Source organism: Manis javanica, chromosome 1, assembly GCF_040802235.1.
Source record: "Manis javanica isolate MJ-LG chromosome 1, MJ_LKY, whole genome shotgun sequence".
NCBI lineage: Eukaryota > Metazoa > Chordata > Mammalia > Pholidota > Manidae > Manis > Manis javanica.
The window spans coordinates 143,099,584-143,123,279 of NC_133156.1; the positions used below are offsets into that span (position 1 = coordinate 143,099,584).

General features: G+C 47.5%; 1 protein-coding gene across 6 annotated transcripts in view; it reads right to left on the reverse strand.

Moving 5' to 3' along the window:
• Positions 1-591: 591 nt before the first annotated feature.
• ANKRD33B (ankyrin repeat domain 33B) overlaps positions 592-23,696 on the reverse strand; it is a 66,660-nt gene continuing 43,555 nt past the window's right edge. Inside the window, exons 3-6 of one of the 6 annotated variants that reach the window (XR_012131835.1) lie at positions 14,896-15,036; positions 4,286-7,319; positions 4,116-4,204; positions 592-3,817 (exon numbers count right to left, since the gene is read on the reverse strand). Coding sequence is in view for 2 of the 6 variants with exons in the window: in XM_037025046.2 (XP_036880941.2) it covers positions 6,493-7,319; positions 14,896-15,036 (968 nt within the window). In the remaining 4 variants the exon portion in view is untranslated. Of the gene's footprint in view, positions 7,320-14,895; positions 15,037-23,696 lie in introns of all 6 variants that reach the window. The other 5 variants (XR_012131834.1, XR_012131831.1, XR_012131833.1 and 2 more) reach the window with 5 other exon arrangements.

Here is a 23,696-nt window from a genome sequence, read left to right on the forward strand (position 1 = left end):
AGAACGGAGGGATGGAAACATGCTCTCCCCAAAACAGCTAGTGAAAAAACTGTAAGGACAATGAGATCTCATTTGGATGACACACAAAGTGTGTGTGGGGGGTGGGGGCAGTGGACACTAAAAGTATATTTCTTAGAAGGACGCACAATTAATTGGTCTGTGGGACTGTCCTGGAGGAGAGAAGTCACTTTTCACCTGAAGCCTTTTAGATGTTTGCTTTATTTCGTCTGTGTTTGCACATTACTTTTTTAGCTGTTAACTTTTAAAAAGCTTTCCTAGGACAGATTTAAAGTAAAGAAAATAAATGAATTAATGACACATTATGCCATTTAGGTAAAAGAATAAACAGAAAAACAAAATTGTTTTCTGTTTTGACATGTGTATATATGTAAATACATGGAAACTTGGCTGAAGGATGCCTGCCTATAAATGGGTACTTCAGAGATGAGAAGGACTGAAAAAAGATAATTTTAACCTAGGTACTCATGAGATAACTCATGAACTTAAAAATCTTATCTTTGAAAAATAAGTGTATCAAAGAAGAAAGTGCACCATCTATTTCAAAGTAATGACATTAAAAATACTGGTATATTTCATTGTACCATTTTAAATTTATACACATTTATTCAAATATCACACCATTGTGCCATAAGAATATCTTTATTTCAGGAGTGATTTTTAATTCTGTGGTCACAGTTTCTGCATTTTTATATTGCATCCTTTGTGCTTTTTAAATATTAGATACAGAATTTGTTAGAAGTTAAATGGGAAAGACACATTCTTTCTGCTGAATAATATATCATATTTAACTTAAAGATTTATTAACCTTTTGGCTATTAAGAATTGAAGCTGCTGGAGGTCACATTGATTTGTGGGTCCCAAAATAGCCCTGAGGTCTAAATAGGAAAGTTTCTCTTATATAAACTATAACAAAACTCACCTCAAAATTAAATAGTATGAAATTTACACAATTCTATTCATAGTCACATTTTTACAATACCCATTTTTAGAAATGGCATTGAAAATAGCTTTACATTCAGAAAACAGCTTATACCAAGATGACATAACTTCAACCCTGGCATTCTGTGCTGTCAATTCTTAGACTGTCATCAAGTCGCCACTGGTACACACACACATCCTCAGACACCCAGTCAATGCCAGGCAGAACAATGACCTGAATGAAGAGCATTCCAATGAGATTAGCTTGTCCTGTTCAAACGAATGGGCATATCATTCGCATTCCTTAGGTTGCCCCAAAGGCTCGCAGGGTTGCTGGAAACATCTCTGGTTTCATAGCAACCCTTTCACGGTTTTCATCCAGTTCTGCGTAGCTGTGCAGTTCCAAACCAGCCTCGTGAACTTCTGCTCAAACATCAGCACTGAAGGGCTTTGATGCCACCTCCCAAACCTTCATAAAGCACCAGGTCAACACGGGCCTCTGCCCGACCTGGAGCAGCCAGCTTCATTTTTATTTCTTTCCTACATTCTCCTTAAAAACAATGTAAAGTTGCCACAGGATGATGAGACAATTCTGTCAAAAGCCAAATTGTGTTAGCTTTGAGTAATTAGAATGTCTAATACTTAGGCTGACTACGTTTACTCCTGGGGCTTCCTCGGGGTAAGGTGTGGATTCTGTGGATAACCTGGCACCAAAATTTCAAGGAATTCAGCCCCCACTCTGTGACCACGGGTGATGCCTGCTGCAGCTCCCGAGCCCCCTCCAATTCCACCTCTCAATGCCGAGGATGTACTTCACAGGAGAGAGACGCCCAAAGAACCTTGCCAAGGAGCTCCCAGGAGAGCCAGCAGGTGGATACCACTGCAACACCAAGGTTAGGACACATGGGCTGTTACGTGCCACACTGGACAGAGTGCTTCCCGTGGGTCCTGTGCTGTCAGTCCTCCTGAACACACTGCAAAGCAGGCCACACCTGACCACATACAACACTCCCCCCAGGAGTCTCTGCAAAGCCGCCACAGCAGCAGGGACCTGTGTGAGGACAAACTCTGGTCTCCAGTTCATCCGAGGGTTTGGGGGGCACGCACATGCTTGTGTGCACACTTGCACCACATCACACTCCGCTTTGGCACAGCTCGCAGCAGGGGCCGTCCAAGCACCGGGGCTGAGCCTCTCACGACTCTTCTTTCAGGCCAGGTCAGAGGGAGGAGCTGTGTCCGCAGCGCTGCTGTTCAACAGGGTCATTTGAAAATTAGTTAAAGCAGTTCAGAGAATGGCGAGGGTTTTTTTTTTTTCCCCCGTTTTTTCAAAAAACAACCTCCAGAGGAATTTTTTTTAGCCACTTAAATGTTAATGAAGGAGCATGTGAATTCAAGGGCACAGAAATAAGTGGCTGACTCAGGAGTTGCACAGACGTATGAAATCAGTTCTAAATGTCTAAGACAGCCATCACATTTCGGCAAGAGCTGTTTTGTTTTAAGTTCTTTGTGGCTAACAGCATTCCCCCTGTGCTGATTATTTGCCTGACCGCAGTTGTCGTCATTAATGTGACTTTGCGGTGGTGTAGGTCGGCTGTGACCACTCTTCCATCCTTCCTCCCTAGAAGAGTGTGGCCTTCCAGGCAGCTGCCCAGCTGAAGGTGTGAGTGTCGTCCGCCGCAGGGGAAGCTGAGGACCAGGCACATGGGAACAAGGTTGCAGGGATTTCTGTGTGTGGAGCATCCGCAGATGGTGCAGAATCCAAATGTCAACCACAGTGGGACAAAAAGCAAATACTTGGGTAGTGTGTTCAAATTCCCCTAAATGCTGTAAAAATAAAAAGTGCTAGCACGTTTTCACATGAAAGACATTGTGACTAGTAGCTTATTGTTCATGATAAATCTCAACATACAGGGAGTAACCAACCGTGTTATATTAGGGTGGGAAGTAAGCAAGCATGAATCTCCTGGGGAAAGCGAACACCTGACTGCCAGCAGGGCTAGAATTCATTTCACTGAGCAAACTTAGGGAAATTGTTTTTCAAAGGTCTCTCACTGTAGTGTGGACAAGGTCAGGGTGGGGGAGCGGGGAATACAGCGCTCTTGCCAGAGGCTGCAAGAGACACATCACAGTCACTTCTTAGTCTTGGCTCACTTGTTCGCTTCTCAGACATGCTCTCCTCCTCCCTAGGGAGCCAGCAGCCACGACCCTTCCCAGAACACAGGGGGCTTTGCCTCCATTTCAGGACTGGGGTCTGGCTCCACCTTATGGGATTCCATCTCAATTTGTCTCCACTCAGATGCTGGACTTCCAGAGCCTGCTGCCCACTGACACCACTGAAGGAGGTGGCGAGGCAGCCTGGAACGGCCCCTCTGCACCCACAAATCCCATTTCCCACCTGACATTAGGACATCTCTGTCCCAAGCAGAATGGGCCTTGCACCTGAGGGGTGCCTCCTGAAGGCGAAATGACACGGGTCTTGCAGTTTTCCATCTTCATGTTCCTGAGGCATGTGGTGCTGCCAGGAGCATGTTGGCAGGAGACTCAAAAAGGAACAAAGGTCCATAATGTTATGTGATACACTCTTCCAGGGCAGCCAAAGATGAGGAAAGCCATGGCCTCTGAACACCTGGCCACCCCACACGAATTCCTCGTCGCTTCCGCCTCCCTTCCAGCAGGGAGCTTGGCGCTGGGTTGCCTGCGGCACACTTGACTCACTTAAGCAAGTGCAGAAAATTGTTTCATCCTCACACCACACACTCAGTATCAGATGGAGAGCAACCAGTTCCAGAGGTAAAGTTGATGAATGGCCCATCTGTGTTATCACAGCCTCTACTACTTAACAAGAGGTGGAATTTTTTTTTAATGCAAGGCTTCATATCTGCAAGAGGCAACCGAGAGACACTGAAGTGATTTCACATCCCCCCCAAAGTCATTTCAGCTGCCAGAGCCCTGGGTTTCCCACAACCAGGACATCTCAACTGAGGGGTGATTTCCAGCATCTCCCTAAAACAGCAGCACTGAGATTGTCTTAGAACAATTTCTTCTGTCTAGTTTAATCATACTTAAGTGAAATGCTGAGAAGTAGTAAAATATACTTATCATCTTTCCCCTAACTATATAAATCCCTGAGAAGGTACCTGTCAACTTAAAATTCACTATTTACAGTTAATACACACCAGGGGTGCAAGCAGACTCTGGACCCTCTCCACTTGGTACAGCAGGGCGACACTGTCATCTATGCGGAGAGCAAACTGGGTGTCCCTCCCTTAAAAAGGAAACGGTGTGGGGTGGGGAAAGCAGGCTGTGCCCAACATCCAATCCCCCTGGGCGGAAGCGGGAAACATACCATTCGTTCATCTTGGGTGTTTGGCGTCATGATGTGGTAATTCAACAAGAATGCCACGGTGCTCTCATGATCACCTTAGCTTTTCTGGCCCTTTTGGACCTCAGAATAGTGGTGATGATCAAGGCATTTAGCCAAATCTGGAGAAGAAAATAGTCACAGGAGGCAAAAGCAGGGGAGGGAGAAGAAAGGAGTGAAGGGGACAATAGGGAGTAAATGTAGTGACAAAGCCAAGGGGCCATGTGGAGAGAAGGGGGTCACTGCCCTCAACCAACACCAGAGGAGAGGGAGCAGAGGGTGACCCCTCAGTGAGAAAATGCAGCCAGCTGTTCAAAGCAATGAAAATACAGAAACATGAAAAATGATCTGAAAAGATGCTGGATTAGACTGTCAGGAAGACTGGGGGTTTCTCTCCACCGTAGGGACCAGCCTCATCTCATCTCAGGGGACCCGACCAATCCTGATTCGGGTACAAGGGTGACTTGCAGCTGACTAGTGTCAGTGACCACGAAAGGAGTCCAGATGTGGGGCCATCCCTCCTGTGCCTTTCGAGGGCAAAGGAGGCACGCACTGAAATCTGACTTTAAATACTGTATCATTAGCACATCTATCTGCCATCATTTTGAGTGCAGCTTCATGGCCTGATTATTGAAATTTTGGGGGAGGTGAGTGCGAGACCCCAATTATTCAAGGTGTGGTGGTGTTGAGTGGGGGGGAGTAGGGAGAGGCTAGTGCCATCCCCCTCCCACGTCATGAGACAGCTAGGCCCTCGTCCCAGCTTGGCCAGGGAGCACGATTTGACATGCAAACCCAGGGTTATATACAGAGCTTCCCAATCAGCCTGTAGTGATTTTAAATCTATGGCTTCCAAGTAGGATAATATTTAAATAAAGTGCTGTCAGTAGTGCCTATGTGATAGATACTCTACAACCCAGATGGCCAGAGATTCATCAGAACTTCTCAGGGCTTTGGCAATAAAAAGTATGGACAGAAAACTCCTGCTGAGAGCTCAGGGTCCAGGGCAAACCACGTACATGCTCTGCTGAAGTCCCCACATCTTGGACGTTCTACAAAGTTGGCATGAGGATGAACTCAATACCGCAGGCAGTCATCAAAGGAAAAATAATAGTAATTCCACACCAGGGAATCTTTGAATAGAGTTTGAAGGAGGCAGCTGCCCAGCCTATTCCAGGAGAAGTTGCCTGTAACGAATTTGCTTACTATTCAGTTCTAGTCCTTGTTTCTTGGAAAATACTGCCTTCCGTTTCAGTAGCTTGAGTCACTCTGGGTTCCTTAGTTTCACATCTTTTTTACATTTTTAAGGATACCTGAATTCAATTTATCTAAGAGCACATGGCTTAATTTTGTATTTCTAGTAATAATTTTATTAGACTTGCCCCTTTTTACTGTCTATTTTTGAATATGCTAAATACTTTGTATCCAGTTTATTAAAATCCCTTGTTTAAAATGAGATTAGTTCTAGCAATAAATATGTGCTTCTCTATGCACATGGCTTCACAGTGCCAGGTTTTTCTGTTATTATGACTATATGGATCAGAGAGATTTAGAAATAAAGATACAAGGAAATTTGATTCCCTTGTCTCAATCATTTGGGAGTAAAAGTAAATGCTTCCATCACACAGACACAAATATTCGGCATCAGTTAATCAAACCGATCAGAACACACCATACTTATGCACACCCACAATGAGGAAGGCGAGAAGTCCACAAATGCTGTATGAAATCATAGAGATTCCAAGAATAATTATTGCTAGAAACAGTATTTTAAACAAAGGGTTTTCAGACAAATGTATTAAAACTCTTAAATACAAAGAGCCCCATCACCAGTAAAATGCTGCACATGTTTATGATTAAAAATACAAAATTATACAGAAAATGCCCTTTGATAAATTGATCTTAAAAGTTTCTTAATTGAGGTCTAACAGTAGACTTTTTGGCAAATTGCCCCCTGGGTGTATTGATTGCTGGGGAACTGGTCTCAGGCAAATCGATTTGTGCTGTGCTGCATCCCCTGGGGTTCTGAACAGCCTGAACACGCGTGAGCCGCCTTGGGAGCCCCGGGGGAGCCGGATGGGGGTGCCGAATGGCGCAGGGGAGGAGGGGTGCGCGGCCCGGCCCCGCCTCTGGGCTCCAAGCGCGCGTGCGCAGGGCCCGGGCCACTCCCCGAACCGCACGTGCCTGCGCTTCCCTCACGTCCTTTTCCTCCAGGGCGGCGCCCGCCTCTCCCTGGGCGCCGCGGCCTCGCGCTGCTTCCCCGCCTCCTCCGCCCTCCGCCTCTCCTCCTTGGCCTCCTTGTACCGCCACTTGGGGAGCTGCAGATGGGCGCTGTCCTTGGTGCTGCCCTTGGCGGCCGCCCGCTCGGGCTGGAAGGTGGGCGCGGGCGCCTTGCTGATGCGCACTCGGGGGATGACAACGCCGGGCCGCACGCTGCTCCTCCTCAGCAGCGGCAGGAGGCTGGCCTTCCTCGGGGCACCTGGCAGCTGGGGAGACGGCAGGCTGGCTCCAGGGGCCCCCGCTGTGGAGAGCACCCCAGCTTGGGATGTCCGGGATTGCTGCTCAGTGCCTCCCACCTTGTCCCTCTCCTGGGCACGCGTGTCTGGCCTCCCGCGAGCCTCCAGGATTTCCTGTACCGCCAGCCGCCTCTTCCCCACGCAGGGGGGGCTCTCGGGGCACACGGTCTGGCAGACGATGGCCACGGCAGGGCTGTAGAGGCTCGTGGTCATCCGGACCATGTGGTCCAGGGCCCCTCCATCCTCCAGGCCTGGGCGCGGGCGGGAGGCCAGCATGGACCGCACAAACTCAGTGAGCCGCTGCAAGCAGGTTTTGGAGCCTGTGGTCTTCAGAACCGTATTGGGGGCCGGTGGCAGCTCTGGCTTGTACTTTTCCCCAAACTGCTCTGGGCAGGGTCGTTCCAGCAGCCTCTGGATGAGGCGAACGGCTTCCAACCGGCCGGTGTAAGCGGCCCACTCCTGAGGCGACATCCCGCGGCGGGGGTCTCTGGCATGGACATCTGCCCCTGAAGAACACAAAACACAAACAGGGTTGGGAAGATGCAATAAGAACTTCTCTGGTCCAACAGCAGGAAACAAAAGACAGTGAAATGGACGGAAGGGAAAACTTTTAAAACCTAACAGGCTTAAGGCTGGAGCTGGGCCACCTGGATGAGCCTGCATAGGACATTCACCCTCCCCACTTACTATTATAACACAACCCACCTTTCAAAGCTCCACTTAATGGCTTATCTTTCCTAAGTAAAACTGTCTGAACTCAGCACCTAAATCATGGGATTTTTTTAAGGAGTAAGTTTTCATGGCTTTCTGGCAATGGAGAGATGATCAGACAACAAAGATGCGTTGCGGACACTTGAATGATGCTCCTAGAATGTTCTAAAAATACTAACAGTGATGATCGCTTGCCAAGCATTTGGGGTCCCGTTTTCCTCACAGACCTTTCATGAGGACTGCTATGGCTCCTATTTTTCAGGGAATGTGTGCCTCCTCACTTACACTGGGTGGTTGGTCAGTCGTGCATCTGTCGTCTTCAGCAGACTGTGGGCTTCTGCAGGACAGAGGCCACATCTTACTCGTTTATGTTTCCTCAGTACATATCATCCTGGCTGGCAGGAGGTGTGCACTGAATAAAGTTTGTTACAGAACAGACAGTAGTCCCAATGGCCAAGGAACCTGCGTGGGGCCTCGACACCAGTAAAAGAGGTCTCAGGGTGTCTCCTGACCCTCAGCCCTGTGCAATTCCCACCACCCCACAGGATGGGCCTCTTCCTCTGTCCATGTTCTGTGTCAAAACAGACAGGCTACAGTACCCAGAGATTTAGTCTAATACTAATCTAGGTGTGCTGTGAAGCTATTTTGTAAATGTAGTTAAAATCAATAGTCAGTTGCCTGAGTAAAGGAGGGTGGGTGTCGTCCAATCAGTTGAAGGCTTTAAGATCACAAACTGAGGTTTCCTGGGAGGAAGGAATTCAGCCTCAAGACTTTGGCATAGCTCCTGCCCAAGTTTCCAGCCTAATGGGCTGCCTTACAGATTTCAGGCTTACCAATCCTGAAAATCTTGTAAGCTAAGTCCTTAGAATAAATCTCTTCATATATACCTCCTAGTGGTTCTGTTTCTCTGGAGAACCCTGACTCTGACATCCTCACGGTCTCCCTTACATGAGTAACTTCCTTAATAAATCCCCATACCACCCACTGCCTCCTCCTAATATTGCAAAGTTAAACTTCAACTCAACTTGATGAAATGTTCATAAATTTCAACTTGGTAGCATAATAGAAATTAATAAGGAATTGCTGTTCAATTAATCTTGGTCCAATCTCAGCCTCACATACAGTTAAAAATCATTCAGGATTTCAAGTCCCATTACTCATACTTTCACTGCCACAGCAATGTGAAGAACTAGGGCAATTATCTAGTCAGCAAGCTCCTCAGGGACCAGGCCTGGCAGAGGCTTCTGCATTCACATCCCACAGACCCAGGTGTCTGACATGCGGTGGCTGGTCAGTATGTGGTGAAGTGAGACAGACGGGGGGCTATTGGCTTTCCTGCCCCAGCAGCCCCCAGTGGCCCCATGGCCCAGGCAGACCCAGCTCACCTGAGCTTGTCTCAAAATGCCCTTAATTCTGTGACACATTAAAGAATAGCCATATTAGAAGAGTGGTAATTATTTGGAACTGGAAATCAGGATAGAACTCATTAGCTGGCATTCAATTTATAAACTGACTAGAACAAAAAGGGGGCAGTAAAAATGTCATTGCAAAAAATAGATGACACATTAAACCTTAATTAATTGCATGTCACTTAAAAAGGAACAAACTGCAAAATTAAAATCTTAATGAACACTGCTTGAAAGAGACATTTTTCAAAAGCTAATGGAAAACTAAAGGAACAGCTGCCCAAAGTTTAGCATGCTTCCTCCTGTTGTTGTCATACCTTTTCAAAATAGTATTGGAAAACACAAATATTCTGAACAACAAAGGCCATGCTGGCTGTCATGTAGCCCAAGGATCTCAGTTATGCTATAAATTCAAGATTCACTTCCTTAAGAAATTACTAAGGGCAGCATTAATGACCGGGATGTAGTAACTAGTTCATAGAAGACAAATATGGATAATTAACACTTCATACATCTAGCTTTCAGAGAACACAGAGAACTTCTAAAAACCCAACATATCCAACTTCTGCCCGGAGACTACTGGCATCCTCACCTCCTACCTGATGTTTCCCCTAGCACTCCAGCCATATAGACAGGGGCTGGGCTTCTGCCAGTGGAGCCATTTACTGCCATGTTGAGTGCTGTCAGTTATCTACATAAAGCCCTTTATTTTATGCTGGGCACCAACATACTCAGTTCTAGGCAGTGCATCAAGATTGGCCTAACTCAGGGTTTTGCATCCTGGGTACCACTGACATTTTGGGCCAGATAGCTATTTGTCGTGGGGGGCTTCTCCTGTGCATTTTAGGACTTTTGACAGCATCCCTGGTCTCTACCCATTTGATGCCAGTAGCATTCCACCGGTTATAAGACTCAAAAATGTCCCCTGGGGGCAACACCCTCCCCTTCTGGTTGAGAATTACCAGTCTAACCTAATGACTACAGTCCTCATCCCCATTTTTCCGGCCTCCCTCACAGCTGGTCAAAGAGAAGGCTTTTGTGCGCTGATAAATAAAGGACCACTGTGGTCGCTGCTGCTTCCTGTCTGAAGCACGGATCTGAAACCTGGAGTTCTAGTGACCATCGTGGAACGAGGTGGCCAGTCAACAAGTTAGGGTAGGGACTGGGAAGACAGGGAAAGAACCTGGGGGGTCTGGGATATCCTCAAGACATCCAGGGCCGGTACTGCACAGTCTACCTAAGACTTCCAGTGGGGTGAGAAAATAAATGCTTGTTTTCTTTAAGCCACTGTCAAGTTAGGGTTTTTGTGCTTGGAAGCAGAAAGCATGCCAAACAGGTGCTAACAGACTCTACCTACCTTCCTTCACTCATGTGCAGGAAGCATTCCCCCCACCCTTGAGTCACAGCCAGGTCCAGGGGACCGCAGGAGCCCGGGGTGCACCACTTCCTTTCCTGTCTCTCTGCCAGCCCCCCACCCCATCTTATCCACCCGCTGAAGCCCAGCTCCAGCCACCCCCCACCAGCCCCTGGAAGCCTTCCCAGTCACAGGGCACCACACGAAGCAGGCCTCCTCTTGAGCCACCTCTGGCCTGTATCTTGGGCACCTGAGGTATAATCACAGTGGTAAATCAGGAGGTAGGGTCAAAGGAGAGCCCCTGATGGGGGTGGGGGTCAGGACCCCTGCCTCCATTCCCCAAGGCATTTCTGAGATGTCCTGGCCTCCGTCTCTCACAGGGTCTCAGCAGGGCTGACTCCAAGCCCACAAGGCTTAACGAGCTCCTTTGCACACATTCATTAGCTTTCCCATCTCCTGGGTTTCTCTTCCCTTCCAGAAAAACTACTTGCCCCAAGTCCTGGGCTTGGGGTTTGCTTTTGTGGGTGCCCCAGCTAAGACACTGCCCTAGGTGATAGGGAATGCCTCGCTTTTAGCCCTTTCTCTGCCTAATACCTTGAAACTATTTCAACTTGGCAAATTCTCAGGTCATGGGGTATTTGTTTTCCTTATGAACAGAAGGAACCCTCTGTAGTGACAGGGTATCATCTGGGTTTCCCAGAAGCCTATAATCAGGGCTTGCCCAGGAAACAGATGACAGCAGGATCAACAGCAGGGGTGCCTCTGATCTCCACTCCTCTGTAAACGAGCCCCTACCCCTCCTTTTAGGTCTGCTTTGCTGCCTGTAGCCACAGCAAGAGTCAAGGCTTGTGTTTGCCTGTGCTGGCTTCCCCCACACGGCAGCAGTTCCCCTGCACTCCAGGCACAACAGCCAGTTCTCTTAAGCAAGTCTGGTACCTGGCAACCGCCACCAAGCTCTGCTTCTGTTAAGAGAACATCACATCCTTGATAAGGCTTCTCAGAGCCACTTATTTAAATAGACCTGTCACTTTGGGGCATTAATATTCCTCTGAATTAACAAAGTTCTGAAGCTCCACTTGCGATGCTCATCAGCAGAGCAGACTTTATTCCTTGGGAAGCCAAAAATTAAAGAGCCAATAAATCAGCTTTTCAGAACCTGGTTATATTTTTATTAAAATCCAAAGTTCTGATAATTCAAATATTATTTCGTTATGCCTAACAAGGTAAGATAAAAGCTGATATGTCTCTGTATGTTATGAACTACTAGAAAATCTAAACAAGTTTAGGTGGGCACCCAATTCAATGGTTCATCATTTGTGGAAGGAAATGGCTCCTGTTGAATAGTGTGAAATGGCAACTTGGAAATTCGACTCAGATGAAGACATACACTGAGCATGAGAAGGTTACTGCACTTGAAAAAATGAGAGCAAGCCACACACCTTTACCCTACCCATCAGTAAGTAGCGTGTGTGCCTCATTCTTAAATCATCAGAGGATGACCGTGCTGTGCTTAGCTCTCAAGGTACCTCCCACAGCCGCCGGTAAATGCACTCTCTGCTGGAGAGTCAATCCAAGGAAATACTCAGTATTAGAAGCTTTAAAGACTTGAATTTTTCTTAATATTGACACATATTAAGGGAAATAAGACACTTGTGCAAATTTTTTTTAAGTATCTCAACAAGAACCCTGTTATCCACCAGAGGAGACATTCAATCACTTTTTTTTTCTTTTAAGACATACACACAGAAGGAAAATGTAACCCACTTTCCTGGGAGTGGGGGAGAATAAGCTAACTTAGTAGTAATCATAGAAAATGAAAATATCCTAGAAGTTCAACAACCAAAGCCTTAGAGGCAGTTCAAAAATCCCTAAAAATGCTGTCTGATTTGTTGTTGTTGTTATCATTAATCTACAATTACATTAAGAACATTATGTTTACTAGGGTCTCCCCTTCATCAAGTCCCCCCTACAAACCCCATTAAAGTCACTGTCCATCAGCATAGTAAGATGCTATAGAATCACTACTAGTCTTCTCTGTATTGCACAGCCCTCCCCGTGCCCCACCCCCCACATTATACATGCTAATCGTAATGCCCCCTTTCTTTTTGATTTTTATTTTAAGAAGGAATCTAGAACAATCTGGCAGGAGAAATGTATGTCAAAGGGAAAAGATTCTCTTTTCCACTTTTTCCATCCTTTTTCATTTAAATTATTTACATCAGTGATTTTCAACAGAAGGTGACTTTATCCCCCAGGGGACATCTGGCAAAGTCTGGGGGCATTTTTGGTTGTCAGAAACCAGGCGGTGCTGTACAGTCACCTAGTGGAGAGAGGCCAGGGATTCTGCTAAACATCCTAGAACCCCCAGGGCCGCTGCCCCCCAACCCCCCGCCCGCCCAGTGATCTAGCACCGACTGTCAACAGCGCCAAGATTCAGAAGCCCTGGGTCACATACTCATTATCCTCAATAGGAAATTTAAGTATCTCATCACAAGGATTTTTTTTCCAAGGGAAAAATATACCAGTCTCTCATTCACTTAAATAATTACTGAGCACAGAGATTCACCAACAATAATAATAACCAAATGATTGAGGACTTCCTCCATGCCAAGCATGCAACCAAGGGCTTTGCCTGTGGGAACTCATTCAGCCTCCATCACGAGCTCCTGCTGGGCTGCTGCTGTCCGCCTCATGTCAGAGAGGAGGAAACTGGGGCCTGGAGCGTTGGGTGAATGGCCCAGGTACAGGCAGAGAGGTTAGTCCGGAGGCTAGAATCTGAAGCCAGAGTCCTGGCTTCCGAGATAGTTCTTCTGACCCTGTACAGCTCAGGGTTGGAGGCACTCATGCGGATTATTCTAGACTTTGATGGGGCAGGGCACAGGGAGAAGGGAACAGGAAAGGGAGGGTACATAATACCCCACACCAGATTCGTTACTCAAATAACAGAGGGGGAAACCCCCGCTAGGGCTGACCGTGCGCCCCTCAAACAGAGCCCTCTCTCAAGAGACCTGAAGGCTGTGTCCGGAGCCCTGTGAGAGCTGTAGCTGGGGCCAGAAACCCCTGCCAGACAGAGAATGACAGTGAAATGTGCATTTTCCAGTCACTGGAGCGCAACTGACCTAAAAACAAAAGGGTTTATAATTCAAATTAATTCACTGGGGATAATGCATGGATGTGACCAGCACCATGAACTATTGGTTGAAAAGTAAATTACTAAAGGTCTGCTCTCACAACTAGATCCGGAAGTAGCAAGAGCAGATGAAACTTCCCCCAGACACAAAAGCATCACAACCACCATTTAATTAGGAGGAACCACCTCTCATTGACACAGGACAGGCAGGACCTAAACTTGGCTGAAACTGATTATCTCACCTTTGAAAAAATGACTATCACTGAGTCCAAGCACAACCAATGGGATTAACTTTAATTATGATCTTTTTTATCTCCAAGAAGATTTTCATTTTCAAAGCCTCTGTCTTCACTTACTGAATTTATTTTCGAACAGCATCCCCTAAAACACTGAGGTTAAAGCAGGAGGGAAAAAAATCTAAAGCCAGCTGTGATTCCTGAGTCCCCATCTAAGCATGAGAAAGACAGACGGGCTCAGACTGGAGGTCCCTGTACACTGGCCAGGATAGAGACCATGTGGTCCCCCACTGGAAATAAGGCCGAGAAGCTGTCACAGCCAGCAGAGACTGGGGACAATTGACAGTGAAGTGTGGGAGCCTGGCTAGGACCCTGGGACAGAGAGGGGACATTAATGAAAAACTGGTGAAGTCTGAGTAGTCTGGAGTTCAGTTAACAGTAAGGTCCCATGCTGGCCTCTTGGGAAGTTGTGACCACACGGAGGACGAAGGAGGGCCATGGGGACGCTCTGTACTGTCTTTCCTTCTCCACACACTTGAAATTATTCCAAAATAAAAATTTATTTTTAAAAAAAAAGAGCAAACTGTCTAAACAGAACTACCAGCCTAGGCTGATGCCTGGAAGAATGCGGTTGCTGTCCCCAGGGTAACAAAGGTGGGAGGCAAATGCCACCTCCAGGAACTCAGAACCAAGCGGCATGTGCAGAACCCAGTGCCAAGAACCAAAACAAAATAAAGAAAAGTAATGGTGATGCAGCACCTCACACTGACTGAGTAGATGCTAACTCGGTGACTGACCGAGTATGTGCTTTACACACATTTTCTCACTTAATTCTCAAAATAATTTGATTTGGGCTGTCCTAAAGATGATCACAGATTCCATTCCAGAGGAAAAAGAACTGGAGATCAGTAGCACGGGAGGTTTAGCTTAGTAGTTCATTAAATTTGCATAGCCTTGTGAGTATTACAAAGTATTGTTATATTTCATCCTCAGGCGCTGTGAAAGAAGATGTTACTCATCCGGGAGCAAGGAGGGGTGTCCTACGGGGGAGGGGGAGCTGTGCTGTGACCTCTCACCCCACCCTGAGGTGTTGTTTGCTTCTGATCCTGTGTATTTCACCTTGGGTGATGATAGCCGGACATCTCAAAGAAACTATCATTTCTTGCATCCACCAGGCTTTGTTTGCACGGACCGATCCACCTCTGCGTGTTCTCTAAGGCCCACACAGGACAGGGAGAGACGTACCTGCTAGCATCAGGGCCCGGATGCACTCTGTCCGGCCCTGCATGGCAGCTTTCATCAGGGCCGTGAACCCGAATATGTTCCTCCTTTCAAGGTCAAGACCAGGGAAGTAGTTCAACAAGTAGTTGGTGATGGTGGCGTGCCCTGCAAAGAGAATCGCACACATGTATTGACCACATGCCCCCAAAAGGGCACATCCAGCAAGGCCTTGAGGGAGAAGGAGACAGACAGAGACATTGAGAAGTATCACACGGTTGACCTCTGGGGCCTGCCCATCTCGGCGGGGGGTGAGGAGCGGGCAGGGTTTGCCCCTCATTCTCCTGGAGTCCAGGAGATAGGAAGACACTGTTTCTGGTCCATTGCTCTCTCGGCCCACCCCCTTGGGAGCTCAGCTGTCCTGTCAAGCTAGTAAGGAGGGCCCGTAGGGAGCTGGGATGCTGCGGGCTTGGCACATGGAAACGCTGAGCTAGCCTCATGCAGCCGCCGGCTGGCCGGGGGAACAGCCTGGATGCTGTCAGCTCCCAGCAAGAGACACCGATGTAAATAGATGCAAAATCGAAAATGAACTTCAGAGCCATTTCCCAGGGCTCCTGAGCTTCTGGGAGGGCATCCTGCCATCATGCCAGTTCACACTGCCACCCTCTGTTACTGCTTAGAAGTGCTGTGTGTGTGTGTCTCTCTCTTACACCACACACACACACACACACACACACACACACACACACACACACACACACACACACACACACACACACACACACACACAGAGGAGGCAGGGAACCTGGGGAGTGTTGTCAGCGTGCCCATCAGCCACAAACCTAAACAGGTGAGAATATTTACTTGCGAATACAGATTTCTCCCTTTCATCTCCTTGCACTGCCAAAAAGGACCTGATTTTCTGCTCATTCCCAGGGAGGTTCTTAAAAAAGCCCATGGGCTCTTAGGGGCGAGTAAGGAGAGCATTATGTTAAAGGCCACTTCCCAGGATCCTCCAGGCCCACCCACAGAAAGTCAAACGGAGTGGGAGTGTTCCTCACACAGGACTACCTGCGCCATGCAGGCACGTTCGTCCTTGGGCCAGACGTCCATGCTGCCGATCCCCACTGTCTGCCATTCTTAGGTCCATGCCAACCTCCTGACTTCAGCCCCTAGAGCAGAGCCCCAACCTCAGCCCTTACTGACTGTGGGGGCTGGATTATCTTTGTGTGGGGCCGTGCTGTGCACTGCAGGATGGCTACCAGCATCCCAGCTCCCTACCCACTGAAGCCAGGAGTGGCCACACGCCTCTTCCTGCCAGGCATGACATCCCAGAATGTGTCCAGACATTGCCAAATATTCCCTGTGAGCAAAATCACCCTGTTGACAACCACTGCACTGGAGGCTCAGTCTTCACTGTTTCAAGACCAACCACACTGAGGCAGAAAATGGCCTCCCGCCCTGCCTGCCTTCACCTGGGCCCCTGCACTGCAGGCGTTCCTCAGCGGCCATCTCCATCTTGCCCCCCATTGATGCTGGCTAAGATACCCTCGAGAGCGTGAACAGTGTGGGAAGTCATCCTCCTTGGCCCAGCTGAGTTGCTGGGTGCCGGCCTCCACTGTTACACCGGAGACCCAGCTCTCCTCAATTCCCCACTCACCCCTGCCACACACACGTTCCTTTGGGACCCTGTGCCAGGCCTCATGGCTGCCCACCCTCAACAAACAAGAGGGCGGACTCTTTTACAAGCATTGTTGTCTGCTAAATACAGAACTCACCGCAAACATTACAAGGTAAAACATGAAGCTTGCTGAGAGAGAGGAGCACAGCATGCTGGCCTGTCCCTGCCACCACCCCCTGCAACTCACAGGTTGCAGCCAACACCGGATGCTTTTTGACTCGCCGTCCATGTCATTTACATGGGGGTCAGAGGGGAGTAATGCTAGTGAACTGGTGGCCAAAGCAGTTTCACACCTTTAAAATGAAGGTGGAGAGGTGGGATCCTTTGATCTCCTTAGGTTTGTCCTCTATCTAAATGCTTTGAGACACCTGTCAGTTGGATTTAGCCAGGGTCCTAGTGAAACAAATTGCAATTCGTTTAGAGCCATTTGTTTCTGTTGCAGTTTTCAGCAGGATATCCTTTGCACTGACATGTCCTGAAGACTTTGAACAGGCAGGAAGAGGAAAAAGTGGAAATCCACAAAGCAAATGACCCATATACAGATCTGTTCCGCATATTAACTTGAGCTCAGAAAAACCAACAGGCAGTCAACTCCTTCTGACTGCAGGCCTGAGTTTTTACTGACGCAGGAAATCACTCCCAGCTCCAACTGGCTTTCCCAGGATGGCAGATTAATACCTAGTATGGTGCAGATTATCTCAGTCAATGAAATCAAGGGTGGAACTGAAGCTTCCAAGGATGTATAGATAGTGACCTTTCTTCTGTTAAAAAGAAGACAACAGGCCCAAAATGGAATCACAAATGCTAAGCCCCAGACTTACAGTTTCTGGTTTCCCAGAAAAGGAATCTTAAACCAGTCCATCGGGAATGCCATGATGGGCACTAGTGAGATAACCTGCCTGGTGGGCCCTTGCCATCCCCTAAAGGAACCTCTAATAACCAACTCCCTCTTTTGCTTCATATAACTGAAGTGGGGCGGTGACATGGGACAAGCATCATGATCAACTTTCCAAAAAAGTCGAGATACAAATGGCTTAGTAAGAACAGGAGAGATTCCATATTAAAGCCAAGATTCCATTTTAAAAAGCAGAAGAGTTGAGAAGTAAGATTCCTAACATATTCTTCAGTAATCAGCCCACAACCTATCTTAGGGCAGAGCAAGTAGTCCTCAATAATATGCCCCCAGTGCTTGAGGGCAACTGCTATCTTGGAGAGGCACAGGATCTACAAATCCTTGTGTTAAGTTTATCCTACAGAATTATCTGGAGGGCTGACTGTGGGGGAGGACAGAGTGTCCTTCACTGGAGAGACATCATGAGACTGCATGTCAGGCCTACACCCCCTCCACCTGCAGCCCTTTGCCGCATTCTTGAAAGCCTTAAAAGACAGAATCCTAAGCCCTTTAGCATGCCTCCTCTCTGAGGTTGTCCACACTCCCCTTTAAGTGCATACTTTTAAATAAAGTTTTCTCACTGCTCAAAATTACTGTGTTCTGTCTCTTTGTTATTTCATTTCTATTCCTGAGTCTTCACTTGTCTTCGCTTTACTCCTGATAAGTAGGGAAGGGCTGCTGAGAGCTCTGATTTGGGCCTGCAAGTTCCCGTCACCCTGGACAGCACTGCAGCTGTGCGATCTGCTCTTAGGGGCCTGCCTGAAAATCTCCTTTCTCTGGAAAGTTCTCAGAACATAATCTCACTCCATCCCACACTCCGTGGCTCCCCCAAATCCTGAGGTGGTAGGGGCTACTCTCCATGCCGTGCAGATCCAAGTGGACATGGGATGATGCCAGGTGACCCTGGCTTTAGGAGCTGGCAAGGGAATCTGCCCTAGGCCGAGAAGGAGTTCAGGAACTTTCCGTCTTTCCCTCTGCACCTCATTGCTCTCTGCTGCCTGCGCGGCAGCCGCCCTTCCCTGCTACTCTGGCTCTAATGAATTCCTTCCTTACCTGCACTCATCTGACCTGCTCGAGAATTCTTTCTGGTTCAGAGTCAAGAACCCTCCCCTGTCCAGGCTGAGGTCTCTTCATGCTTCACCGGTGCTCAGGGACAGCCCTCCCCAGACGCGGCTGCCCAGCAGATTAACTTCCTCTTTCCTGCTCCTTCTCCTTATAAAAGGTGTTCATTTTGCACAGCTTGATAGACCTCTTTTCTATCCGCTAGATTTGAACTGGTTTTTGCTCAAATAAACTCAATGTTTTTAATATGCCTCCTTTTGTCTTTCAACACTTCTTAAAAACCATGACAATTAACCAAAGGGTGTTTCCTTTTCTTTAGTAAGATAGGTAGGATGGATGGATGGATGGATGGATGGATGGATGGATGGATGGATGGGTGGATGGGTGGATGGGTGGATGGGTGAGTGGGTGGGTGGGTGGATGGATGAATGGGTGGGTGGGTGGATGGATGGATGGGTGGATGGATGGATGAATGGGTGGATGGATGGATGGATAGACAGATAGACAGATAATAGACAATACATGAGAGACAGTTAACAGATGAGAGAGAACATAAAACACACAGCCTTCCTTGCATTATAGAACCCAAACATGCACCATACAGAAATCTAGTTTGAAGCTAGTCCAACTTAGACCTTATGAAGTAGGATATGGCTCCTGCTATCCTCAGAGAAAGCCCATTTAAAGGGTGGGCTCCCCAAGACTCTGAGTACACACCCTCCATGAGCCCTACCCTGCCTGAGAGAAGGGCACAAGCAACCCAGGAAATAAGTGAGTTCTGGATAAAATACGTTCAGTGGGGTGATTAAATGAGGGTGCAGACAACTTAGCACTTAAGGGAGCTGGCTCTGAAAACGCCCAAGTCCCAGCCTGCAGCTTAACTTCTAGGTGACCCTGGGAAGGTGAGTCAACTTTGCTGAGTCTCTGTTTCCACATCTGAAAATGGGAGATAATATTAACCCACAACTGTGAAAATCACATACAATAGTGTGTGTAAAAGTGCCTTGAGGAAAAGACAAATCTCCCAGCAGAAAAATTCCCAATAATTTATGCAGACATTCCACTTTCCAGGAGGGGCAACATAACACTCCCTAAACTGCGGGCTGGGCACAGTGACTTCCATCCAAAGAGGAGAATATGGAAAGGCAGAGGTCGGGGAGCAGGGGGCGGTACCTTTACAGAGGAGAAACCTGACACATGCCACCTCAGCCAGGTGACCAAGGTCAACGTCAACAGCGATGTGCCCGAGCTTGACTGGATTCCCATCCACACTTCTGTGTTTCCATGTTGACCATCCCTCAAACCACACATGGGGAATTTCTAACTTTTTAACCTTTTTGTATATGGAACATGTCACAGATTTGCCTGTGGTCCTTGTCGGGGGGCCACACTAACCTTCTCCATTATTCCAATTTTTGTGTATGTGCCGTGGAAGTGAGCCCAAACTTTCCCAACTGTAAGTCCCCTACCTCAGAGCAAATCCCCCTCCCAGGAGATGACGCACCTCTTACTTCACAGAGGGAACAGAAACCAAAAGAAGGGAACCCCCTCAACTTTCCCCATCACCCCACAAACTTCCCCACATCCACAAGCCATCTCTCCTTCCCTCCTTTTGGTGAATCTTCTTCTTACTTAAAAATGCCAATGTCTTCTCCTCCCCAGGGCTGTAAATCCACCCTTTGCCCACTTCTGTGGGACATGCATGTCACCACTGACCCCCTTTCTCTTCATCCTCTCCCTCCTTGCAAAGCCATTCCCATCAGATTGCATTAATGGCCCAAATTCTTTGCTTTGCCCTTTGCCAACTGATTTCACAGTCCTTCTGTCTAGAGGAATGTTGGCCAATGGGACATTCAAAGGCACAATACAAGCAGGAGCATGAAATGCACTTACCCATCAAGACACCCTTTCATGCTTGTGCCTCAGCTATCTCCCTAGGAAGAACTTCCCCAGGGCACTTTGATGGCCCCAGGAGGAGCATGAGAAATGTGTCAAGCAAAGCTGTGCCAGCTGAAGGACAACAGCACACCCCAGAGCAGCGTCCAGCTCACTCACAGACAGATGACCAAAAGCAGTCTAGATTATCCCATCCCCAGCCCATTCATGGACACATGAATGATAAACACATCTTAAAAGTTTGGGGCTGTTTGTTATGCAGCAATAGCTGGCTGATATGCATGAATAAGGGTCTCCCACTTAAAAATATGTATGACTGTCTTAGTCTACTCAGGCTGCTGTGACAAACTGTGGAAGACTGGGGGCTGCTTAACAACAAACATTCATTTCTCACAGTTGTGGAGGCTGGGAAGTCCACAACCAAGATGCCAGCAGATTCAGCTCATAACTGCTGCCTCCAAAACTGCTCAGAACTGCTTGAAGCTGCTCAGAACTCCAAAACTTCCAATCGACTACAAGCTCAGTAGGTATTTGGTAAATGAAAAAGCTAAAGGATTCCTACTTCTCCCTTGGAAAAAGCTCACTTATCAAAAAGGTTAATTATCAAGCCAAAACCCACAATTTCATGGACCTTACAATTATTCATTGTTGATTCATTCAACACTTTATTGTGTACCAATCTGAAGCTAAGAATCTTTTTTACTCCCTTATTTAAGGAAGGGAAATAGATAATAAACCCATGCTGCTCTAAACATGGGGACGTGTCACAGCATTTGGTTGTCTAAAGCCTTGATCGGTTTGATGCCAGGAACTCAAAAGGTAGTTTTCCAAATGAAGCCAGTAGAGGGAACCATTGACTTTGGAAATAGCACATTCCACCTGCACTGCAGAAGAGACATTCCTTCCACCCAGAAGTGGGGAGGACACACAGCGGGAGGGTGGGGGGACAGGGCGAGGGCAGCGCAGACAGCCTCCAGGACAGCCAGGTGTCTGACTGAGGAGCAGGGTGAACGGCTGCCCGCCAGAAAGGCTCAGAAAACGAGTTTATGGGAAAAGGCAAGGCAGTGCTAGGAAACCATTGTTTCCCAAGTTCTTACCTTAATTGAAACACCAGAAACCAAGAAAAAGGAAAACACTTCAAAAAACCACAAAAATCACAGTGGACTCAAACTAAAATCATGACTATGTGAGGTGACAATAAAATAAGATAAATAAAATAAGATAAATAAGATAAATAAAATAAGATAAATAAATAAAATAAGATAAATAAATAAAATAAGATAAATAAAAGATAAATAAGATAAATAAAAGGAAGAGGTGTTTATTCTTGACATCTGGTCCAGTCACCTGTCCTCGTCTGAAGAGGGGCCCTCCCAAGTCCAGTTCATGAGCCACACCTCGCACGGGCAGCCTGAGCCCACGGCCACCCCTGGGGGTCTCATGGCCACTGTGGCCCCTGCATGGAGCAACATGAACAACGCCAGGCTGGGGATCAATGCATTTCCTTCAGAATTTTAAAAATAAGTTCAAGGACTGACAAGTTTCAGGGAAGACCCAGAGGTGATTTATACCTAACCAACTTTATGTTATCAGCAGTGCAAAAAGACCCCTGCTATTTCTTCTCACATCACCACATTCTGTTAAAGATGGGTGAGAAATGAAGAAAGTTAATGCATAACTCTATCCTGGGGATTTGTTACTCATTTCTTTGGTTAGTTTGCTTAATATTTTTTATTTGTTGGGGGTGGGGTGGAGTATGGTAGAAATTGAAATTACTGGCTGGGTGAGATTTAGGGATTATTTGAGGATTTATTGTCACACATTCTGTCCATTGTAAAGGCCTGATACATACTTGGCTGTATTTTTATTATGCATTGAGTAACCAAGAAGGTTAGACTTTTAGGAAAACCCTGGACAGGTAGCACAAGGCATTTGCATCCTTATTTATACTCACAAACACAGGAGTCCCAACTCTCAGACATCCAGAAGGGCTGCAATACCAAGTAATATAAACATGGCTAGCTTCAAAGTTTTCCTTAACCACACAGATTCTGCTGGGGCCAGTGCTGAGCAGACCAAGTCAGTTAGGGTCACTCCGCGGCCCTCAGCAGCTGACTTAGGACACACCCCTGGCAGTGAGATATAAAGGAAACTGTGCTGGAGGCTTCTGGACATGTTTTCCTGTCTTAGAGAACTGGATACCGGCAGGGATCTGGTCCTTCTTCACAAAGCTTCAAGGTGTTGCAAGGTGAAACCACGGTGCTCGGAGCTGCCGGGCCATCCTGGATCATAAGGGCAAGGTCAGGAACATTTCTGAGCAGTTGGTCTCAGGTCCTGACATCCCGGAGCTGCTCAATGCAGCAAATGTCCAATTGACACTGTCCGATGTGTTACATGAGAAGGCAGTTTCCTCACTGCTGAAGCCCCATTTCATCAGTTACTCAGCAAATTGCATCTTACCAGATCCTAGGCTCCAATTAGAATCACGGAAACACACTCGCAAACAGGAAGGAAAGTCCATTAGGAAACACTGAAAAATGACTCATCCAGGTTCGCAAGGTCGCTTGGGAAGACCTTAGTAGAAAGTATCTGCTGGCACAGGTTTTCTAAAGGCCACTTGGCAGCAGCTACATAAATAGTCACCTTCAGAATGTGCATGACCCTTGATGATGCAACTGCGTTCCGAGAACCTTTCCTTCCCTGCCCAGCTCTGGGCCCTAAAGGCTGACCTCCACCAAGCGTACCTGCCAGGTTTCTTGGTCTGACGGCTCCAGTGTGGCTCAGCAGGGACTGGGCAGAAGGAGAGAGGGGGCTCCTTACCCCTCCCCAGGGGCTGCTGGCTGAGCTGTCTCAGGGTACAGCTCCTGCAGGGCAGCCCTGTGCCTGGGCCACTCTCCCCATGCCCTAACTCTGCCCCCACCAGCACTAATAGTTCCCTCGGCAATTCCTCAGTTCAGCCCTCTGAAGGCCTGCTTCCAGCCAGGATGCTGGCAGATTCGCCCTCCCCAGAAACATACCCCCAGACGTGAAGGCCTTCACTACAGCACATTAGCAATTGGCTAACGCCAAAACCCTGCAAGCAGCCAACCTCCTGTTTGGGAGCCCGGATTATGTGTGCTTTTGCTCACAGTGGGAGAGCCAGCACTGATCTCAGTGCTTGGACGTGAAGTAATTACTAAATAAATATTTGTTTTAAAAAAGGATCTTCTGTAGGATGTAAGAGCCACAATTTATTGAACTGTGTCACATATATTGGACATGGGAGACAGGGCAATAAACACACAATCATACCCAGGA